The 22,223-nt window shown below is 31.6% G+C and overlaps 1 protein-coding gene across 2 annotated transcripts; it reads right to left on the reverse strand.

The window, feature by feature from the left end:
• Nucleotides 1–4,159: 4,159 nt before the first annotated feature.
• Nucleotides 4,160–21,393, reverse strand: LOC139516869 (DNA polymerase eta-like). 2 transcript variants are annotated; one of them, XM_071307247.1, is made up of 11 exons: nucleotides 21,375–21,393; nucleotides 17,779–17,906; nucleotides 17,098–17,232; nucleotides 16,502–16,680; nucleotides 15,195–15,364; nucleotides 14,382–14,485; nucleotides 13,627–13,746; nucleotides 12,438–12,561; nucleotides 10,724–10,789; nucleotides 7,601–7,773; nucleotides 4,160–6,743 (listed from the first exon to the last, which is right to left on the reverse strand). In XM_071307247.1, exons 2-11 carry the CDS (start codon nucleotides 17,901–17,903, stop codon nucleotides 5,633–5,635), a joined length of 2,307 nt encoding a protein of 768 aa, XP_071163348.1. In that variant the 5' UTR covers nucleotides 17,904–17,906; nucleotides 21,375–21,393; the 3' UTR covers nucleotides 4,160–5,632. The 2 variants fall into 2 exon arrangements, with proteins under 2 accessions (XP_071163348.1, XP_071163347.1); XM_071307246.1 differs by having other exon boundaries at nucleotides 17,779–17,918; nucleotides 21,375–21,392.
• Between the last annotated feature and the right edge of the window lie 830 nt (nucleotides 21,394–22,223).

Raw genomic sequence — 22,223 nt, forward strand, 5'->3', positions numbered from 1 at the left:
AAAAGCCAAAATAATCATTGATGAGAGATTAAACCAAAAAAATTCAGGTGAGCGATTCAGGCTCTTGAGAGCCTCTTGTTATGTTATGTTTTTTTAAATTTTAAATTGAACAATGAGAAACATATTTTCTTCATTCTGTGTAATATATTTTACCAGTTTTATTTACGATCTAAAACTTCATTCCTTCAAAATTGCAATGTGAGATTTTGTTTGACAGTTTTTAGTTTGAGGCCATTTGAACAATAAAAAAACCTATTATTCCCCTTTGATGTATGGTAACATTTCATCCACTAGTTTACTTTCGGGTCAGATTGTTAAAGAGCAGGTTTTGAATTGTGAACATAAATCTGTAATTTGATGGTAACAAAAATGTACTAAGCAGATTTACTGAGTCCAAATCAAGACTTGCACATGTTTTACATATCAACTAAATGCAATACTCCTCAACTGCTCGATAAGAAAATTTGCAATTCAGTTTTGAACATAATTGAAAAAGTAATTTACATTGCGTTATGGTTCAACATTCAGTTAATTGATGTGCATATAAATTACTTACTAGTCCAGGTTAAACCAAAGCCATTACAATGTGGTTTCAGATTATTGTGATTCATGAGCATGAAAATAAAACCATAGAAATATATAACCAGTTTTATGTAAAATATACTAGACAGTACCACTGTTAATATATGTACAAATGAATTTAGTGCTGACGAAAGGGGCTGGATCCCTTGGTATATATATATATATATATATCATTACAGATGTTTTTATACACTTGTAAATCTCATGCTATATGTTTATTTTGTTATTATGATTGTAAATATTATTATCATTTGTAAAAAATCATACAATGGCCATTTGAAACATTCCGTGAGATCAGTATCTTTTTTTTGTATATAAGTGTGTAGAACCATTCCAGAAAAATTGCAGTGACCAGTTGACCTCTCTCAAAAAAATATGTGCAATTTTGATTATTTAATATGTGTTCATATTCAAGTTTGTTAATATATAAATCAGTCAAAAACTAAGGTAATCTGACTTTTCAAAATAAAATATAAGAATAAAGTTATACTGTTTATGAATGACAGTAGGGTGCTGAACTTAAAATTCTTTCAGAATAGCGACTATTGCTGATTTAGTTCTTGATATATAGTACAGATGCTTGTCAATCAGTGAAGATCAAATGTCTGGTTTTGCTTTTATTGTTTTGGGGTTGCTGTTCAATTGATGTAAAACCCTACATTTCCGTTTAATCACAAACAAATTGTACATTCTGTATAGAAACAGATAAATATAACTTGCCATTTCAAATTGGGAAATGTATTAGGTATAACATTGTAGATTGTTCATATAAATGGGGGAAATAAAATAGCTGAATAGCACTTTCATTGCTGTTGTTCATCTTGAAAGTAAATACATGTATTCAACAGAATAAGACCAACATACTTTGACCAAGCTAAGACATCCTGAATGTGTTTAAACAGCGAAGTTGTATTATACAGTTCTTGTAACCAAACACATTTCAGTTACCCCAAATATGTCCTGGTGTTATATAATTTTCTTGCAGTTGGTAAAGTTAATTTTAATTTAACATAGAGCTATTGAAACATCTGATAAGCATTACTGATTAAGATCAATATTACTCTACTGAAACTGTTTGTTTCAGGTAACTTAACATTTAAAAAAAAAACAGATTCACCTGAACCTCTTGAGTATCCAAATTTTGTTTAAAAGAGTCAATTGTAAAATAGTTAACAGTTACATAAGTATTGGTGTAAAATGTTAAACAAACAAGGCTGCACTAATATTCTTCCAAGAGAACTCTTAACATATATTAATTACAAAATAATATTCATGCAAGTACAAGCATTTTAGAAATTAAGGCATTCTAATATTAAATCATATTTTTTGTCTGTTTTGGTAATGATTAATTCTAAGCATTACATCCAACATTTAGCAATTCATATATTTATTTAATATTAACATTATTTATTTAATGTTCTTTATGAGGCAATGTGTCAATTGATAAATCTAAAATAAAAAATAATTTGAACACTTTTTGAAAGAAAATTCAAGTTTTTCCAGTAAAACTTTTGGCCCTTTTAAGCCAATTATGCTGCAATTTACGTCCAGTTTTCTAAACTTGTTAGTGTGGCCAATTAAAAACTCCAAGTTTGACGTGTTTGCCAATATTTATATTTGCATAATTTTTCTTGGAAGAAATTAGTCAGTTGTGAATAATAGTTTAGTAGATTACAACAATATGTGGACAATCAATCAAAATGTTCAAAAAAGGAATTTATTTATAAAATATGGTAGCACCAAGTATATTTTCCAAAAATAGAAAATATTTAAAACAAGGAATACATTATTTTACTTATGGAATAATCAACCAGTAATTTAGACCCTTTTATTTCCACAATAAACTGTATGGCAAAATAACACATTCCGTTGAAATGAGTAATCAACAATGATTACAAGTAGACAAAACTGTATTAATAAGAGGCCCTTATTTTTATCATAAATGTAGAACTGGAGAAACAATGAAATGGTGTATACAAAATACATGTAAGCAGTCGTGAATGTTTGGAAAAGTGTGTGTGTGTGTGTGGTGAATGAGTTGAGTGTAAATGTGTGTATTTGGAGGTATAAATGTAACCATCTTTATGTATCTGAATGAGCTCAAAGCAGTGTTGTATTATCAAAGAGAAACATATGTAAAATTAAAAGCAATATTTGTTGTTATAGATCTATTTATTGTAATCTGTTTTTGAAAAAAAGTCAAAATTTTCAAATGTTTATAAATTAAGTGAAAATCTTATTGATGTGCAAAACTTGTTTCAGACAAGGATCAAATAAAAGAAATATAAATAGACACTTGTTATTTTGTACAGAAAATTATGCAGGAAATTTGTAGGATATACTGTGGGTTCATTATTATTCAGAGTATCCCAATTTTCATGGATTTTGTTTGAATAGGCTGGTCACAAATATAGATGTTCAACAAAGTATAAATTCTTTATAGGCTTGGTTGCATGCAAATCGACTAAAGGACTCTATATAGTTACATTAAAAGTATGTTGTCCAGAATGAAGCATAAAAGAAGATTTAAATCTCAACATTGAACACATGAACCAAAAGTCTGCTCAATTGTACATGCCAAGAAAAACAGTATATCATAATGTGCAATCCACGAGTGGTTATTCCATGAAAAGTTAGTCATCCAAAACAAAACACTAACACCATCTGTAACTCCCCATTATATACATAATAATTACTGAAAACTAAGTTTATCACAGAGCTTTGATTTACATCACCAATATGACGGAGGGCACAAGTGGAACAGAAACTGCTTACCCTTCGTTGAAACCTGAGAATAATCCCTGGCCAGGTTAGATTGGAACCAGAATTCGGACTCGAATTCCACATGTACAGTAAATAATTTGGAATAGTAAAGTCTCTAGATTACCAGACTTACAAAGCCCCTTTCATTTATATGTTTACCATCCAACTTGATTGGACTGATGTCATAACATCCCAGAAGTCTAGTTGATCTGTCCAAATCCAGGGCTTCTCATGTTGTAATGGCAGGAAAACTATATCCAATCATAAAAGGTGTTTTTGTATGGACCTACTAATAATAAAGGCCAACTGAAGTATGCCTCAGGGGAGTGAGGAATGCTGGATTTTCTGGCTGTATTGAGAAGACCCATTGGTAGCCATCGACTGTTTTCTGCTCTTTGGTTGGGTTGTTGTTGTCTCTTTGACACATTCTCCATTTTCATTTTCAATTTTAGTATTATAGAGTTCCATTTTAACCTGGTCCCTGATCATGGTGGGTTTTGTCACTTTTGTGTTGTGTTTTGTATACTGTGTTTTTTGGGGATTGTTTTTGTTTTTTTGCCATTTCATTGTCAGTTTGTCATCAACTTATTATTATGAATATCCCTTTGATATCTTCCACCTTTCTTTTATAATCTAGAGGCAAAGATTTTAGATTTATAGAAGGACAGACATTGGTTAGATTATCAGCTCCAGAGGACCTAAAACATTTCAAATATAAAGACTGAAGAAAACCAGTGTAAAATTTGTTCTGACTTTTTTTCCTCTTTAAGTTTCTATCTTTGAAGTATATTATGAACAAAGAAACTTAAGAAAAACTGATTAAAATAAGTTTTAATAAATTAAACAAATATATAAAAGTAATATCTAACAAGTTTACAAATCTAAACGTACCAAATTCTGCTACAAAACACAGCTATGCATGAGGGTAAAACTATATCTGTAAACACAGAAAATACAGGTTTTTACACAACATAAGCTTAGAAACAAACTCCAACTCTTATTTTGTGATAAATATCCTTGAATTCACAGTCAACTAGAAGTAAAGTTATTGCAAGAAGATAGTTACTACGAAAACAAAGATAAAGATGAGCTACTAGTACCAATTCCATAATAAGACAGTAAAGGTTAAAGGTCAGAGAAAAAACTAATACATTTTACCCAAGTTTCATCATCATTAGATACTTATTTAGCGGGTTTATTTATTGTACAGAAAAATATCCTCTTTATTCATTAGAATATTTGAGGCATCTGTGATTGGTTGATTTTTTCCACCAGTGTCATCTGTGACATGCCTTAAATTTTTTTATCAATTATTTAATGCTTAATTCTAATTGGTCAAATTTCAAATTTTGAAGGAACTGAAAACAGAATATTGCTGTCTTATATCGAGAAAGCTTTAACAAGCAGTTGCTGAGGGGAAAAAAGCAACACAAATGTGTTACAGGCAGAGAAACATGTATACACAGTGGTAAAAAAATATACCCCCCATAAGAATTATATATATCTATAAGATGTGTACCTGTTGCTTTTATTTTATCAATGTATTTATACATAACATGAAAAACATATCATTTATAACATTTAAGAATTTATAATAAAATTTTCAAATTTATATCATCTTCATAAATAAATGTCTACATATTGAACACGTTGCATAATTACACCCGTACATAATATTTGATAAAAATATTTCTTAAATATCTATTTTAAGTTTAAACAGTCTAAACAATTCCAACTTTCCTTTTTATTTTTCCTCATTTTGCCAGACCGTAAGGTCGTACCTAACACTACAGGGAGATAACTCTGTAAAGTCAGCTAAACGTTTTAATTACGTTGTGTTGTTAAAGGAATATTAAGCTTCTCAATGATCAAAATGGGTGTTAGTCAAACTGCTATATAACCAGTGTAATTTTTCTGACAAAACGGTTGTTTCAAAATTTTCAAAATTTTTATATTTTTGTTTAAAGGTCAAAATAAATACTTTGACAAAATTTTATGAAAATTAAACGAGCCAAATTAATTTTAGTGAAAGTGTTGGGTACCACCTTAAATAACACAATTAACAGTGTATCTATTAGATATTGGATAATTTCTGAGGTACAGTAAACACTCAAAACATTTTTGTAATCTAAAAAAATATGTATCCAAAATGTTTGCAGGTTTAGAAGAATCAAGACATTAACTGAAATAATTTTTTTTTCAAAAATGATGAACATTTTATAGGTATCTGAAGTATAGTGATGAACTATCATGACTATGGTGACAGTCAAAATTGAGGAAGTCAACATTATTTCTTTGAGAAGAAATTTGTTAGTGTATTTACATTTTCTGTTTTCTTCAATTTCTTTTTAGGCTTTGCAGGAGAAATAGCACTCTTTCTCTTTATAGAAACTTTATTACTTTGTATATTTTCCTCTCTAAACTCTTTCTGTATTTCCTGAGCGAAATGAAAGTCCATATGTTCTGGAAGTTCCCAAACTAATATCTCTTTCCCACATTTCTCACATGAAGTCAGATCTGATTGATTTTTTATATTGTCTGTTTTCTCTTGTGTACACTGCTGAAAAAAATTGTCAAGACTTGATCGTTTCTTTTCTTCTTGTTTTAATTTTGCTTTAGGTTTGCTTTTCATATTTTGTCTGATCTCATGCTGAATATCTAAAGGCAATGACATAAAAACGTCCTCATCCATATTATCTATTGATGAATGAACACCGTTATCTGTAGGAGCACCGTCATTAGGAATACAGGATGTTTCAATGGCTATCACTTTAGAATGAACAACTTCTGAATTATCTCCCTTGCTAGTTGAGTCATCACTGTTTACTGACTTTATACTATCACATGAACTTTCATTTACATCAATTACAGATGAGCTCACTGAACTTTTTCTGAGTTTAGAAACGAAAAAGCCTGACTTCTTATTCAAATTAACACCTGTCACGGATTCTGTTTTAATAGTCTTTGATCCTTTATCAATACTTAAATCAACTGAATCTTCATTACTAAAATCAATAGATATTGCTTCATGACTAAGATCTACACAAACTTCTGACAAGTCAGAGTTCAATGAAGTTATATCTGAACTTTTACCAATAGACTGTTTTTTCCTAAACAAAGCCTGTATGCTTGTTTCCGGTGGTTTATTGTTTTCAGATGATGTACCACTTGAACTAGTTGGTTCACTTTTGGGGGATTCTTCTTTGAGAGTTTTACTTTTAAAGAATGCCTGAATTGAACCCTTTGAAGATGATTCTTTGTTTGTTTGAGACAAAATTGGAGATTTGGTAACTGATTCAGATTTTTTTCCAAGAAATGAAGATATATTTGACTGGCTTTTATCCTGAAATTCTACAAATTTTCCTGCTGATATACCTAAGCAAGTAATGGGTGGAGACCTGGAAATAACAATTATAAAATTATCATTAGTATTAAATACATAAAACATTTTTTAATAATAATTTATAACATGAAATCAAACAAACTATTTTTTAGAAAAAACGTCATTACATAATTGCAATTACTTGCTTGTGTATTTATATTAAAACGTATGTTTACATTAGGTCATACCACCTATAAGAATTCTTTGGATTTCATCTCAAAGGTTAATTTGATGGAGTTTATTTTGATATACACCTTCCTCTGGTTGATTTATTGATTGATTGATGTTTAACACTACTTCCTGCACTAAAGGCTATTTAATAATGATCAGTTTTCATTAGGTAGAAGAAGCCAGAGTTTCAAGAGTGAACATGACCTTTGATGAAAAACGGAAAATCCAAGCCATTTAACATTGGAGTTGAATGTACATGCAACATGCAAAAAATGAACTCACAACCTCACAGTTGACAAGCTAGTGATATAAAAGTTGAACTCTTTAGACCACTAGGCCAACAAGGCCCAAAAATTCACACAGAATGTTGTCAAAATGTAACAATATTCATGCATTGTTTCTTTATGACTTTTTGTAATTTGGATGGAATTTTAGGTAGGCAATAATCAAATTGATTTTGAGTCAAATCAGTGAACATAAATTTGACAGATAATGCCTTCTTTTATGGTAAAATCTGATGACATTTGGAAAAGAATGTCTCCCTCAACTGTTTTTGAAAAAAATGTCTAGAAAATAAGGGAATCAATTTAGTGTGGCAAAACAATAATTTTTACTTAATTTTAAATTTGCATGTAAACACTGATGCTAAGACAAATTTTGTAATTGGTTTATGTAATTAAGAAAAAGAAAACAATGTCTTACCAAGCTGATTGATATAATGGTAGTGTGTTTAGCTTCTGTATCAATGTGAAGGCATCGCTAGCAAACTTCTGAGCATCATATTTTACTACAGCACAAGCTCTAGAGACGGAGATGGATGATGGTTTAGCTAAATACCTCACACTTACTGTTAATGACTTAGCACTTCTGTTGTTCTGAGAAAAAAACAAATCACAATTTAATCAGAATACTTCAATATTCCTGCATTAATGCTACACATTAAAAATATGAATGCAACCACAAAGGGCTAGTTTGAAGAGAATGTTTATCAAACAATGGTAAATGGTCCATAATCAACTTTTACATATGTATGAAAAAAACAAGAAAACTAGAGGCTCTAAAGAGCCTGTGTTGCTCACTTTGGTCTATGTGCATATTAAACTAAGGACACAGATGGGTTCATAATAAATTTGTGTTTTGGTGATGGTAATGTGTTTGTAGATTACTTTATTAAACATTCTTGCTGCTTATCTCTTTTTAGCTCACCTGGCCTAAAAGGCCATGTGAGCTTTTCTCATCACTTGGCGTCCGTCGTCGTCGTCGTCTGTCGTCGTTAACAATTTTTCAAACATCTTCTCCTCTGAAACTTCTGAATGGATTTGAATGAAACTTAGCATGATTGTTCCTTAGATTATCCTGCACAAAGTGTGTGCTTCGATTTTTGATCCATCAAAAAACATGGCCGCCGTTACTTAAAATAGAACATAGGGGTCAAATGCAGTTTTTGGCTTATATCTCAAAAACGAAAGCATTTAGAGCAAATCTGACATGGGGTAAAAATGTTCATTAGGTCAAGATCTATCAGCCCTGAAATTTTCAGATGAATCAAACAAACCATTGTTGGGTTGATGCCACTTAATTGGTAATTTTAAGGAAATTTTGCAGTTTTTGGTCATTATCTTGAATATAATTATAGATAAAGATAAACTGTAAACAGCAAAAATGATCAGCAAAGTATGATCTACAAATAAGTTAATATGACCAAAATTGTCAATTGACCCCTTAAGGGGTTATTGTCCTTTAATGACAATTTTTCACAATTTGTTCATCACATTTGCTAACTTTAAAAAATCTTCTCCTCTGAAACTACTGAATGGATTTGGATGAAACTTAGCATGATTGTTCCTTAGATTATCCTGCACAAAGTGTGTGCTTCGATTTTTGATCCGTCAAAAAACATGGCCACCGTTACTTAAAATAGAACATAGGGGTCAAATGCAGTTTTTGGCTTATATCTCAAAAACGAAAGCATTTAGAGCAAATCTGACATTGGGTAAAAATTTTCATTAGGTCAAGATCTATCAGCCCTGAAATTTTCAGATGAATCAAACAAACCATTGTTGGGTTGCTGCCACTTAATTGGTAATTTTAAGGAAATTTTGCAGTTTTTGGTCATTATCTTGAATATTATTATAGATAAAGATAAACTGTTAACAGCAAAAATGATCAGCAAAGTAAGATCTACAAATAAGTTAATATGACCAAAATTGTCAATTCCTTGTATGTCAGAAACATAGCTCCTATGGCTAAAATAGAACATAGGAGAAAATGATTTTTTTTTTGCTTTTGAAGAAAATAGGACGATTCAAAGAACATTTAAATAAATTGAAAAGCCAAAATAATCATTGATGAGAGATTTAACCAAAAAAATTAAGGTGAGCGATTCAGGCTCTTGAGAGCCTCTTGTTATAATGTACATGGCCAAATAGTTACACAGGAAAATATTTTGTAAAAATTTACAAAAGTTAACAATTTTATGAAAATTAAAAAAAATTTACTATGAAGGGCAATAACTCCTTAAGGGGTCAATTGACCATTTTGGTCATGTTGACTGATTTGTAGGTCTTACTTTTCTGTACATTTAAAGCTGTTTACGGTTTATCTCTATCTATAATAATATCCAAGATAATAACCAAAAACATCAAAATTTCTTTAAAAAATACCAATTCAGGGGCAGCAACCTAATAACAGGATGTCAGATTCATCTGAAAATTACAGGGTAGATAGATTATGACATGATCAACAATTTTACCCTGTGTCAGATTTTTAAACTATACCCCAATGATGGTTGTAGCCAAGTTTGGTTTCATTTGGCCCAGTAGTTTCAGAGGAGAAGATTTTTGTAAAAGTTAACAAATATGGCCAGGTGAGCTAAAAATGGAGGGGTATCTTTAAACAACAGCACAATAGGAAAATGGGTGGTGTATAATTTAAATTGGAAAATAAACATTGGGTGAAGTTTCAAGTCTTATGAAATTTGCTACCACAATGCCAAAATTCAACAAAAGTCTACAAAAATGAGAATGAATCCCTTTAACAATTCTGTAACAGTAGGTGCACAGCTTCAATTTGTAAAGGGTGACTGGGGTATAGAAATATGGTCACTTGGTCTTCTCCCGACCGGCAGTAAAATGCTTGCTGAAGTGGGGCATCCGTTTGGCTGTGCGGGATGTATCAAGTTCGCAGTCACGTCCGGTCAGAAGGGAGACGTTAAATCCGATGCCTCGTGTAAAGAGAGTGCCACGCTCTTTGCACGTTAAGAACCCTTGCAACAACTTTTTAAGGGGTCCGTAGGTGGCCTGTTGCAAGGCAAAATTTCTGTCCCTATCCAATATACCTTCATTTTTCAGTGGCAGTCCAAATTACCCCGACTATCATCCTAGATGGCCTCTATTACAACAACCTACCTATTGTATTTATTGTGACCTTGTTCTCGTCCTGAATATGCATGAAATATTTGCCACTGAACGTAAAGCAACCAACAATCAATCAATCAATTTGTATAAATCATTTCCATAAAGTTCAACTAATTTGTTTGAAAACTTTAGGATGATTTTATAAAATTGAATTGATATCATCTTTTGTAAATTTTGCTGAAAATGATGAAAAATTGTTCAGGCTTTTTGATAGTAACAGGTTCAGACTAAACAATTTTAATATTTCTTTACAGATTCAGGATCTAGGTTGAAATTGGCACATTTCCTTAAGTTACTTATTTCTGTTGGTCCAATTGTAAACTAATTGGCCCTTACCAACATTGTGTTAGCTTATTCAAATACATTACAAAGATAATTTCATTATATTTAGATTATCTATTTAACTTACATCTTCTCTGTCTTTCTCTAATCTTTCCACAACTTCTTCAGACAACTCTTTCAACCAGTGCTGAACCTGAAGAAAATCAAATAACAATAGGTAGTCACATTATAATGGCAATTTTTTTTCAGTCTACATGTCAACTTGTGTTCTAAGTTAACTTAATATGGGTGAGCTAACAAAAAGTTATGGATTGTTTAGAACTTAGACAAATTGTAGTTTGAATCATATCCAACTCATGTACTACTGTTAGTTATCCTTTCCTTGAAATTTCTATTTTTCAGTTTCACCCCCTTATAAAGCCTTATTTTTCACTGTTGAAGAAATTTGCTTTGGTTTCTTAAAAAAAGCTTGCACCTGACTGTAAGATCAACAATAAAATTTGCTCTAAAGGTTGAAGGTTGACATTTTGTAACTAAGGAGCCGCTATGTTGACTTGCTGAAACGAGTAAATATGCGAATAATGCAATAGAATAGAAAATTAAACAAAACCTACCTCAAAAATCAGTTTTAATACAATTTCATACGAATTCCAATGGTTCATGCAAAAGAAAACTTTCAACTTTAGCAATTTCATTTGTATGACGTCATGTTTTGAAATGACTTAAATGCGCCAAAAAGATTAAAAGAATTTCGCGGAATTTTATTTCATTTTTATTTTGTTGATTTCTCCGAGCTCTTGTGCATTACTTCTTTTTATCATGCATATGAATAAGAATAAAAGTTATTTTGTCTTTTTTAAATGCACTTTTAAAACTATAAAATCAGCAGAAGGTCTGCAAATAGGTTCCAATACATGTAGATTTATGTGGGAAGTATATTGTAACAGCCATTATTATGTATATCTCTGAGTCTGCGCTAAGTATATTTTATCGAGAATTTTATCACAGTGTTGTTTACAAAGCTAAAGAAGCACGTCATATTAGAACTACAAACATACAATCAGGGACAAAGGAAGATAACTCCAATTGAAATTTTAAATTGCCCAGCAAAATACAATTCCATGTTTTATTTTAAATTTATAAATATAGTGCTCACAAGCATTTGATTAAAGTAGTAATTGAATCATGAAAATGAGAAAAAAAAGAACTGACTTATGCCAGATGGAAACTTGTTAACATGAGGCATCTGTATGTAAGATATGAAGTGTCCATGACATCCACTATCTAAAATATATAGCTTCAGACCTGTTTACCCATTCTGATGTCTATCAGTAGAATTGTCAGTAGTTTTGCAATGTTGTCAGTAGTACTCTCGATGAGTGCTGCGTAGCGGCACGAACCTTCTAGGGGGGTTTGGGGGCATGCTCCCCCACGAAAATTTTGAAAAATTAGATGCAATTTCCTGCATTCTGACAGTATCTGCAGTCTTATTCAGACATGTTTGGAACAAAGATTTTATCAGTGGTCATCCTCTTGGACATGCTTTCAATTTACCTTGTCTTATATGCGCTTTAAAGCATTGATATTCTAATTAATTCAATCGTTTAACTGATCAAGATCAAAATTTAACGGATTTTGAAACGAAACAATTTATTTTCAAACCCGTAGTTTTTGGTATGACAATCGTCACTGAAATCCGTAGAAACTACAGCAAAATCGTAGATGTAAACACCTCTGTAGCTTTAAACAAATAGTTGTAACTGGATGAAATTACCTATTAATCAGGTGAAAAAAATCTTAATTTGTAGCATCTAATACATATATAATACATGCACAATTACCTTTTCTTTTGTATCAAGACAAGTTTTTCCTTGAAAGTTTTTACTACAGCCAATAGATTTAGGTAGCTGTCTGGCTGATACTGCCTCTTGTTCTATTCCTCTACATAATTCATAGATCCAATGGCTGAAATTAATCAATTCTATTTCAAATATGGAAATGTTGGCATGATGCCTCACATGTTTAAAAGTTCAAATTGAGGAATCTGTATCATCACCATGTAATAAATAAAAAATACGACATAGATACAAAATTAACACAGTCTCTGTAATTTTTTTATTTCCTTAACATATGTTGAAAAAAAAACATGTAAGTTGTTTATTTGATTAAAAATTAATATATATCTGACTTGTGTCACAAAATTTGTCATAGCTAAAGAATTATCATACATTTCATTATTGTGTGCAAAACCTGAATTATATTTAATAAAGTACATATATCACCACTTTTACTACCTATTATCATGATCAGGACTATACAGCATTGAGGAGTTATTAGACAACCTGATTGAATTGCCAAACAAAAAAGACTAGGCAATGTAACCTCAGTGATTTTTTACAATCTAATAAGCTTACTGATTTAGAATAAAACATGACTTATACCAGTACTACTGTGGCTTCTTTCATTTTCCTGGTAACAATTTTTGTAGATTGAGGAAAACTTGCATATTCGTGTATATTTGTTTTTGTGGTTATTTTCCAAAATCAAATGTTCAGTGGTCGTCATTTGTTGATGTGGTTTATAAGTGTTTCCCATTTATCATTTTCTATATAGATTAGAATGTTGTTTTTCCTGTTTGACATTTTTTGGGCCATTTATAATTTGTCAGGGCTCCTTGTTGAAGGCTGTACTTAGACCTATAATGGTTTTTCTTTTACAAATTGTGACTTGATGAAGATTTGTCTCATTGGAACTCATACCACAGCTTCTTACATCTTTATACCACCCTATAGAAAATTTGTGATTCATTGAACATTAAATTTGTGATTCATTGAACATTAAATTTGTGATTCATTGAACATTAAATTTGTGATTCATTGAACATTAAATTTGTGATTCATTGAACATTAAATTTGTGATTCATCTATACCCACAAAATCCATAAAATTTAGTATCCAACAATTAATGAATCCACAGTATATAACATTCAATAAATACTTTAGTAATTCAGCTATTCTTAAATAAACCTACCCAGTCTTATCACCAAAATTACTCTGAAGTTCTGTTAAAGGAAACTTAACCAAATCTCCTATAAATTCAACATTTAGTTCTTCCACCAAGGATTCACCCAACTTGCCTCCAAGATTTCGTCTGAAAATACATATGTTGTGATAAGCAAACTGTTAAAACCTAATTCTGTACCATACTTATATATAGATATATATGATTAACACAAGCAGTGTTAAAAATAATTGTTTTTATTTAAAGATGTTAGTTGAAATAAGTACAAATATTGATCTATTCATGTGGGTCAACATCCCTAATGCACCTCCAATTCAGGAACACAAAAGTTGTGTGTAAACAAAAAATATCTGTGTAGTTATATTGGACATGTTTCAATTTTTTACAAGTGACTGAGCTTAACCATTTGTGTTGATCTGGAAAGTAGAGGACCATAGAATAAATGTGTAAAAATTATAGAGTTATTAAATGTATTCAAAGTTTTAAATTTCAAAGAACTTATTGTGTTAAAAAAGGGATTTTTTAACATGAAGAGCCGCATCATAAAAGGATTTTCGGGTATGCTAATTTACCGAAAAATGGATCACACTTCGTACCTGAAAATTTAACAACAGATTTGAAAATGTCTCAGCTTTGAAACAAGCCATCATACATCCAAGTTTACAATATGGACTGAGCTAGAGAAGAAAACGTTACCGTTATCACCTATGTAGAAACAATTGCACATATATCACAAAATGACATTATTACAGCATATGACTTACATTTTCCTGACAGGTAAGGTACTGAACAGACCTGGTACAGAGCCATGTGGTGTAACTGTTTGTTTGTTTGGCTTATTGATACCACAGGATAGTTTTGCTAACATCTAAAATATCATAAACAAATTTGGTCAATAAATTATACATATAGCAATGTTGGAAATAGAAGTAAAACACATTAAAATATATATTTGAAACAGGCAAATGTCTTATATCTTTTATATGCAAGGGATAAAGGCATTATAAACTAATCAATTCAATCAAAATGACTCTTTCCATAATATCGTCTTTTTGACATTTTTTGGATTTATCTTTGCAATGCTGAAAATTATTTCATGTCTTTCCTGACAAATAATACTATCTTTCTCTGATAACATTCACTCTTAACAAACTAAACTTTATTAAAGCCATAATCGTGTCGGTTTACTGTCTAACTGTTTCGGAGTGTGGTGGGATGTCCATTTTCATTGAGCTAGTACACATTTTGTCTAGGGGCAAGCTAAACCCTGTTGTGTTATGTATTACTAACTATAACATTGTTGAGAGTAGAAGGCATCTGTTAAGAATAGCAATTTTTTCTGCACTAAAATAATCAAGCAAGTTAACATATTATGTAACGCGACAATTGATACAACTGGGGTAGGTCTAGGCGGTGCCATATGGTTTTCATCACGCTGTGTTGAAGACCAATTGATGGCCTTGGATTGATTTCAGTTCTTAGGTCAGGTTATTGTCCCTTTCCATTCTCAAGTTTATGTCTCATTGACATATACCCACATTTCCTTTTATTCATACAATTCTAAATAAATGTTAAACCTTATTGTGAGCAATACCAGCAGAACATCTGAAGCCAGTCTCTTCATAGACAGCTGCTCTCATTTCCTCACTTATCATTGCTCCAACAGCTAGCTTCTTGTCTTGAATATTGTTAAAATCATCTCCTTCATAGACAGAATCTAACCAGGATTCCAAGCCTTCCATCCTGCCTGAGAGAAAAAGTATCAAAACAAGAGCTGTCACTAATGACAAGCAAATCAACCTTTCTATGTAATTACATGTATATGCAGATTTTTAGATTGAAAATAATGTAATCTTAACTAATTTTTTGAAGCTGTAGCTAATCAACAAACAAAGGAGTAGGTCCGGTAAGGGCCGATTTTGGCCTCAAATTTCAGGTTCATCTGACGAAAGATTTTGGACACTTTTTAAACACTTAAGTGTCTATTTCAATTGATTTGATTAGTTTTTGTGAAAGTTTTTAACTGATTTAGTCATAAAAAACGCTCCGATTCAAGCATAAATATGAAAAATCTAGCAAATATGCCAAAAAACATCACTTTTCAGATGGTTTTGGTCAAAATTGAAAGTGGCTGCATCTGTGTTCATCCTCAACCTTTATATATGTTATGTATTATCATCAAATACAACTTACATTTCAATATTATGAATGAACACGAATGCAGCCAATTTCATTTCAGACGGAAACCGTCTAAAATTTAACTAAAATGCTAAAATTGTGAAGATTTCAGTAATTTAGCACGACTTGATGATACAAGTACCCGATATATGTACATTGTATTGTCAAAAACAGCATATATTTATGTAGCAGAAGCATTCTACTTTCCAATAAATAGCTAAAAGATAACAATTTCATAATTTTGTAAAACTGCTATATTTTGGGGCCAAAAAGGGTTCTTACTGAACCTACTCCTTTAAGTCAATGTTGAATACTGTAATCAAAGAAATTTCTGTGTGCATTTTTTATTGTGATTAGTGAACATAAATGCAAGGTTAGATACAATGATTTCAGGAAAGGCTGCATACTTTTTAACTTTTTTTACTTGTGTAATGTGTAATGATAAACTAATTAGGCCGTTAGTTTTCTCGTTAGAATTGTTTTACATTGTCATTTCATGATTTCATAGCTAACTATGCTGTATGTGCTTTGCTCATTGTTGAAGGCTGTACGGTGACTTATAGTTGTTAATTTCTGTGTCATTTTGGTCATTTGTGGAGAGTTGTCTCATTAGCGGTCATACTACATCTTTTTTTGTTATTTATAAAAGTAGCATGTCCTCCACAAAAATTATCTATCGAGTAGAAAAGGTGACATTTTAAAATACCTTCTTGTTCAAAGCCTACAATGTGTGTATTCTGTAGCAGTTCTGGCTGTGCTCTTTTGTCCATCCTTCTTTTAACTTCTTCTGTAAGATCAATGTATGCCTCGTCAACACTGGCTCTCTCTACACAGTCACTGAACTTACTCAGAACATTAATCACTTCTTTACCTGCATCTCTAAACCTTAAAAAGATATAATGAATATTTGAAATGCAGTTTTTCATGACTTTAAGAACAACATGATACAGGGGGCTAGCTAAAACAGAGATAATAGGCTCAAATAAAACTTCCATATGTGACTTTTTACTTTCATAAAAATTGCCAGGTGACTTTTTTGAAGTAGAAACTGCTTACCCTTTAAGAGCACTATAATTGATCAGCCTTTAATTCCACAGTCAATTTGCTTTAAAACGATTCATCAAACTCATATATTTTTTTTAATGACAAGAGATAGTATCTACTACAAAAGACGTATAAGATTCATTTAATTCAAAGTACTCATGTACCTACTGGTAGATGACTTATAGTCTGACAAGTAGTCTGAAAATACACATTATTAAACAACTGAAGTTCATGACGATTGAAATAAAAACAATATACTTAGTAAGATCAGCTTTTCCTCTGTACTCTGGTACTCTAAAGAAGTGTATGTCTGGACACACTTTCTTAGCATCATCACCCCACATGTTCCTGTTTACACCACAAGCTCTTGCTTCATATCCTACAGCTATTATCCTACAAATAACAAAAATAAACTATAGAAAACTTCCAAGTTGTTTCAGTCAACGGGTTAAATCATGAATTTCACAAACCTTTCTGTCTTTTTTTTTTTACAGCAACATGTCAATCCTTTGTTCTATGATTGACTGGAAGTTTGCATTCACATCAATTACAAAATTTGTACAATAAATCTTATCCTGACCTAACTGTACACTTAGCTATTTTAAGACTGTTACAAGAAACTTATCAAAAAGTTTCAGATATCATCTTATAAGTCAGGCCTACATTTGACACCATTTATCATGGTTTACACTTAATCATGTTTCTTGTTCATGACACAAACAAGTGTTTGGCAAACAATTTGGCTCATGAAGTACCTATCATGGATATTGCTGAGTGATTCAATGAACAAAACATTTTAACAGGTATAATTATAAGATACAATGTTTATTGTGTAGCTGTGTATGTGTGTACAATTTTTCATGATTGTCAGTAAGAGATGGTACATGTGAAACATTATAATAATCTTAAATCTATATAAACAGCAGAAAACTTGCTTACCCTCCTCCTTTCCATTTTTTGTATTGAACGACAGCACATGGGTTTCCCTTGTATTCTGGTTGTAATCTTTGTTCCACTTGTACATAGAAACAATCCATATCTACTAAGGCTATGACTCTGTCCATGGTCTGTAATATATCCTGAAAGAAAAATAATGTCAAAATAAATATTTATCAACAGATATTTCTGAAAACACATGTACACCACAACAATAACGATAAAACTTCTGGTAAAACTCATAATAAATTGACAGGACAAGACATACAATAAGGAACCCCTTCTTTCAACATAAAACAAATGCATGCTTTAATCTGTATGAAACAGTGATCACCATGTTCATGCATGTTCTGATATTCAACTGACTGATATATAATTTGGCAACACATTTTCAACCTTGTTTCAGAAAATGTCAGTATTTGTTGTTAGTCTGTTCACACAAAGTTTTCATGATACATGTATGTACCGTAAATTGGATTATTTTGGTTGTAGATTTATTTTTGGTTTATTTGGTGCCTCCAATGAAAGTGCCAAAATTAAACACACAAACAAAATAAATCAAAAACTAAGTACTGAAAGTAAAAAATCGTGTATTGGTAGAACAATAACGATTTGTTAATTGTGAGGGAAAACATTTTAAGTAATCATATCATTCGTAAATTCAAAAGATTTAATAGTTTAATGCTTTTCTTCAATGGATTCCAACTGTTATGGTCATAAGAGTGTGACGTCATAAATTGAATGACATCATTGTTTGTCATGTAGCGTCACCTTAAAAAACTGATGGCAGTAAGAGGGTTAAGTTTTGTCGTGTGATGGTAAATGCAATTTAATTTCCATAGTCTGATCCAAGACCAAGAGCACTGGCAGGGGTCTGGCAGGGATTCCGGGTCCGTTCACGCCCATTCACATTCGCACCAACTCATGTTCGCCCCTTTCACTTTCCCACCCTACATGTTCGCGCCCAATTTTAATTGGTTTTGTGTTTAATAACTATAGCTTTGTAATCAAGTTTTGGCAAGTGTATTTTTATAGGCAGTGTCTGCGTGTACGAATAGTCAAATTGCCGTTCTAGGCTGCGCGTACCCACGTCTGGTTTTATAATAAAATGCCGTCGGATCGGGAATGAAACGTGAAATATAAACGGAATTTTTTGCAATTAGTGAATAAACTGATTAAACTACTCAGAATTTTTATAAATATACACATTTATATATAGGTAAGTGAACAGTTTTTTCTCAGTAAGTAAATATTCTTAAAATGAAAGAGAGTGATATTATAACTGTGGGGAATACATTTCAGACTTATCATGAATTAGAAAAATTTGTACAGAACTATCAGGCGTTAAATTTCATACAATTGTATACAAGAAATTAGGAATCTATAGCAGCCGCAGAGAAAAGAAGAACCGGGAGCACAAAAATTAAAGAAGATTTAAAGTACAACAGTATAAATTTTTCCTGCATTCATGGTGGGAAAAATTCCAAACTAATTCGACAGGAAAAAGGCCTAATACAAGGTATTTGTTTTAAATTGTATTTTCGAATTTGCAGCGTTTATTTAAGTTTTTTTAATGTCCTTTCCACATTAAACTTGGCGTAACTAAAGATGGACAAAACCTGATTGTGAGGGAATCACACAGTTTTCACAATCATGAGATCAATAAATGTCTATTTGAGCATCTGACTAGACAAAGGAAACTAGATGTCAAAAACATGCTTAAAATGAAGGCAAAAAAAAAACTCCTCCAATATGATCTATCGTCAACTGGGAAAGTAGTGACGCTAAAAGACCTGCACAATATACACAGGCCTATGACGCATCAATCAAATGTAGGCACATTAGCAACATTACTGACTGAGATGAGAAACGTGCCTGGTTAGTTTTTCTTTTTTCTTTTGAATATTAACTATAATTTCTTTAAACATCAAACATTGTCATGGAATTCTTATTTTAAAAATAAAAAATGATTTATTTTTATCTTTTGCATTACAAACAAGTGAAAAAACATAATAGATTGAAAAAAAAAAGGTTCTTTTATAGTTTACTTGATTATCTTTTTATAATTTTGTTCATTTTAACCTTTTAGTAGTTTTATATATTTTAAAATTTTCGTTTCTGTTTTACATTTTACTAAAAGATTATTTCAAATTATCATATGGGTATATTTTTAAATTATTAAAATGTTATTCTTTACATTTTCATTTAAATTTTATAATAGTATTTATTTCTATCATGTTTTTCTTTTACAGGGACTGTACAGTTTCATTTTCCATCATTGTGCATTTAATTTTGCAATGTTTTTTTATGTATCATTATTTAATAAATACAATTTGAAAATATCATTTTTCATACTCTTCACTCGTTCTACACGAAATCCCAATATTATCGATGATTATCGTATATATTTCACGTTTCATTCCGATCCGATCGCAGTTTAATAGAAAATCCAATGTGCAGACACTGCCATTTTTATATTTGTTGTCATTGTCTCAAAAAAAAGTGGGACAGCATTTTTTATTGTGTTGAATAAATCTAAATCATGTTTTGGATATTGAATTGTTAAAAAAAAAAAATAATCCTTTCTAAATAAAGTGGGATTCTGTCAACTTTATATTTTGTGTTGAATAACTCTTAATCATGTTTTGGTTAGTGTATTGCTATAACTTTGTTTCATTGACTTGTTTCAAAATAAAGTGAGATTCTGACTACGTTTTTTTTTGTGTGTTGAATAAATTTCATCATGTTTTGGTTATAATAGTGTATTGCAATATATTTTATTGTTTCAGATCAAAGGGACCAAGCTGTTAAAAACAATTATCTTTTGTGTTTTTCATTTAAAATCTTGAATGTTTTACTTACACCAAAGCAATTTATAACAACAATCATGATTTTCCAATTATCCAACTGGAATTTGAATTAAAATTGGGTGCGAACGTGTAGAGTGCGAACGGGTCACCTTGGGTACGAATGTGTGAAGTGCGAATGTGAGAGGTGCAAATGTGGGAGGTGTGAACTTGTAGGGTGCGAAAGTGTATTGGGCGCGAAGGAACCTGATACCTGAACTCACTCATGAGGTGCTCCTTAAAACATACTCTCATCTGAACTAAATGTGCTTATTGTTTTTATCTTATAGTTATAAAAAAATATATATAAAAAATGTAAAAATTGAAACTAAAAAAATTGTAAATTTCATAAATAAATAAAAGTAATAAAAAAAATGAAATTAACTTAAAGCGACCTCATACAGGCATGCGCCGGAAAGTAATCCTCAAAAAGTTGATGGTATTCCGTAACTAAAGAAGAAGAAAGAAGATACCTCTGGCATGCTACCCCCCCCCCCTTTTTTCGTCGAAAAAATTTGATTGATTAAACATGACTAGACCAGGACCCTCTCAGGTCAGTCAGTGGTCCCCCTGATGAACAGTTCTAAATCTGACACTGCTTTCTGATGAAAACGTCTCGTTTTCGTTTCATGACACTGATCGAAAAGAGGGGCGAAAGATACCTGGATACCGAAGGGATATTCACACTCATCAATCGAAAATAAACTGACAACATCAACATCAAATCTAGAGGTCACGATGTGATGGACTTACATAAACATCTGCTTTAAATATAAACCAGAAAATTACCGCCCTATATCATTGACATGTATATCCTGTAAACTTATGGAGCATATCATCACAAAACACATCATCAACCATCTTGAAAAGAACAACATACTGTATGACCTCCAGCATGGCTTCCGTCAGTCTAGATCTTGCGAAACACAACTCATTTCATTCATTCAAGAACTTGCAGCAAATAATAACAACAACACTCAAATAGACTTAATTATAATGGACTTTGCCAAAGCCTTTGACAAAGTCCCTCATAAAAGATTACTCTATAAATTACACTATTACGGTATCCAAAATGAAACTTTAAACTGGGTCTCTGCATTCTTAAATGACAGAACACAAACAGTTGTCCTGGATGGAGAGTCATCTGACCTAGCCCCAGTCACCTCAGGTGTCCCTCAAGGCACAGTTCTGGGCCCAGTATTATTCTTGGTATACATTAACGACCTACCAGAATACCTATCATCCAGTAAGCTCAGACTGTTTGCCGATGACAGTATCATCTACAAAACCATCAAATCTCAAAGCGACTGTGATGCACTACAGTTAGATTTAGATGCAGCTGCTAGGTGGGAGCAAGACTGGTTGATGGCTTTCCATCCAGACAAATGCACAGTCCTTACAGTCTCACAGAAGAAAAACCCATTTAAACATGACTATATCCTTCACAATCACAAACTGGAACTTGTCTCTTCGGCTAAATATCTGGGCATTACACTTCAAGCAAACCTAAAATGGTCTAAACATACAGACAACATCATAGCTAATGGCAACAAATCTCTGGGCTTCTTAAAAAGAAACTTAAAAACATCATGTCAGAACATC

The sequence above is a fragment of the Mytilus edulis genome, chromosome 3 (assembly GCF_963676685.1).
Source record: "Mytilus edulis chromosome 3, xbMytEdul2.2, whole genome shotgun sequence".
Taxonomy (NCBI): domain Eukaryota; kingdom Metazoa; phylum Mollusca; class Bivalvia; order Mytilida; family Mytilidae; genus Mytilus; species Mytilus edulis.

What these genes read in the sequence shown, in the direction of transcription:
- LOC139516869 (XM_071307247.1), bottom strand. Translation starts at nt 17,903, where the DNA reads ATGGACAGAGTCATAGCCTTAGTAGATATGGATTGTTTCTATGTACAA. An exon ending in TGTAGGCTTTGAACAAGAAG is followed by an intron (nt 15,365 to 16,501) that starts GTATTTTAAAAT and finishes TTTTTCTCTCAG; the next exon opens with GCAGGATGGAAGGCTTGGAA. An exon ending in CTGGTATTGCTCACAATAAG is followed by an intron (nt 14,486 to 15,194) that starts GTTTAACATTTA and finishes ATGATATTTTAG; the next exon opens with ATGTTAGCAAAACTATCCTG.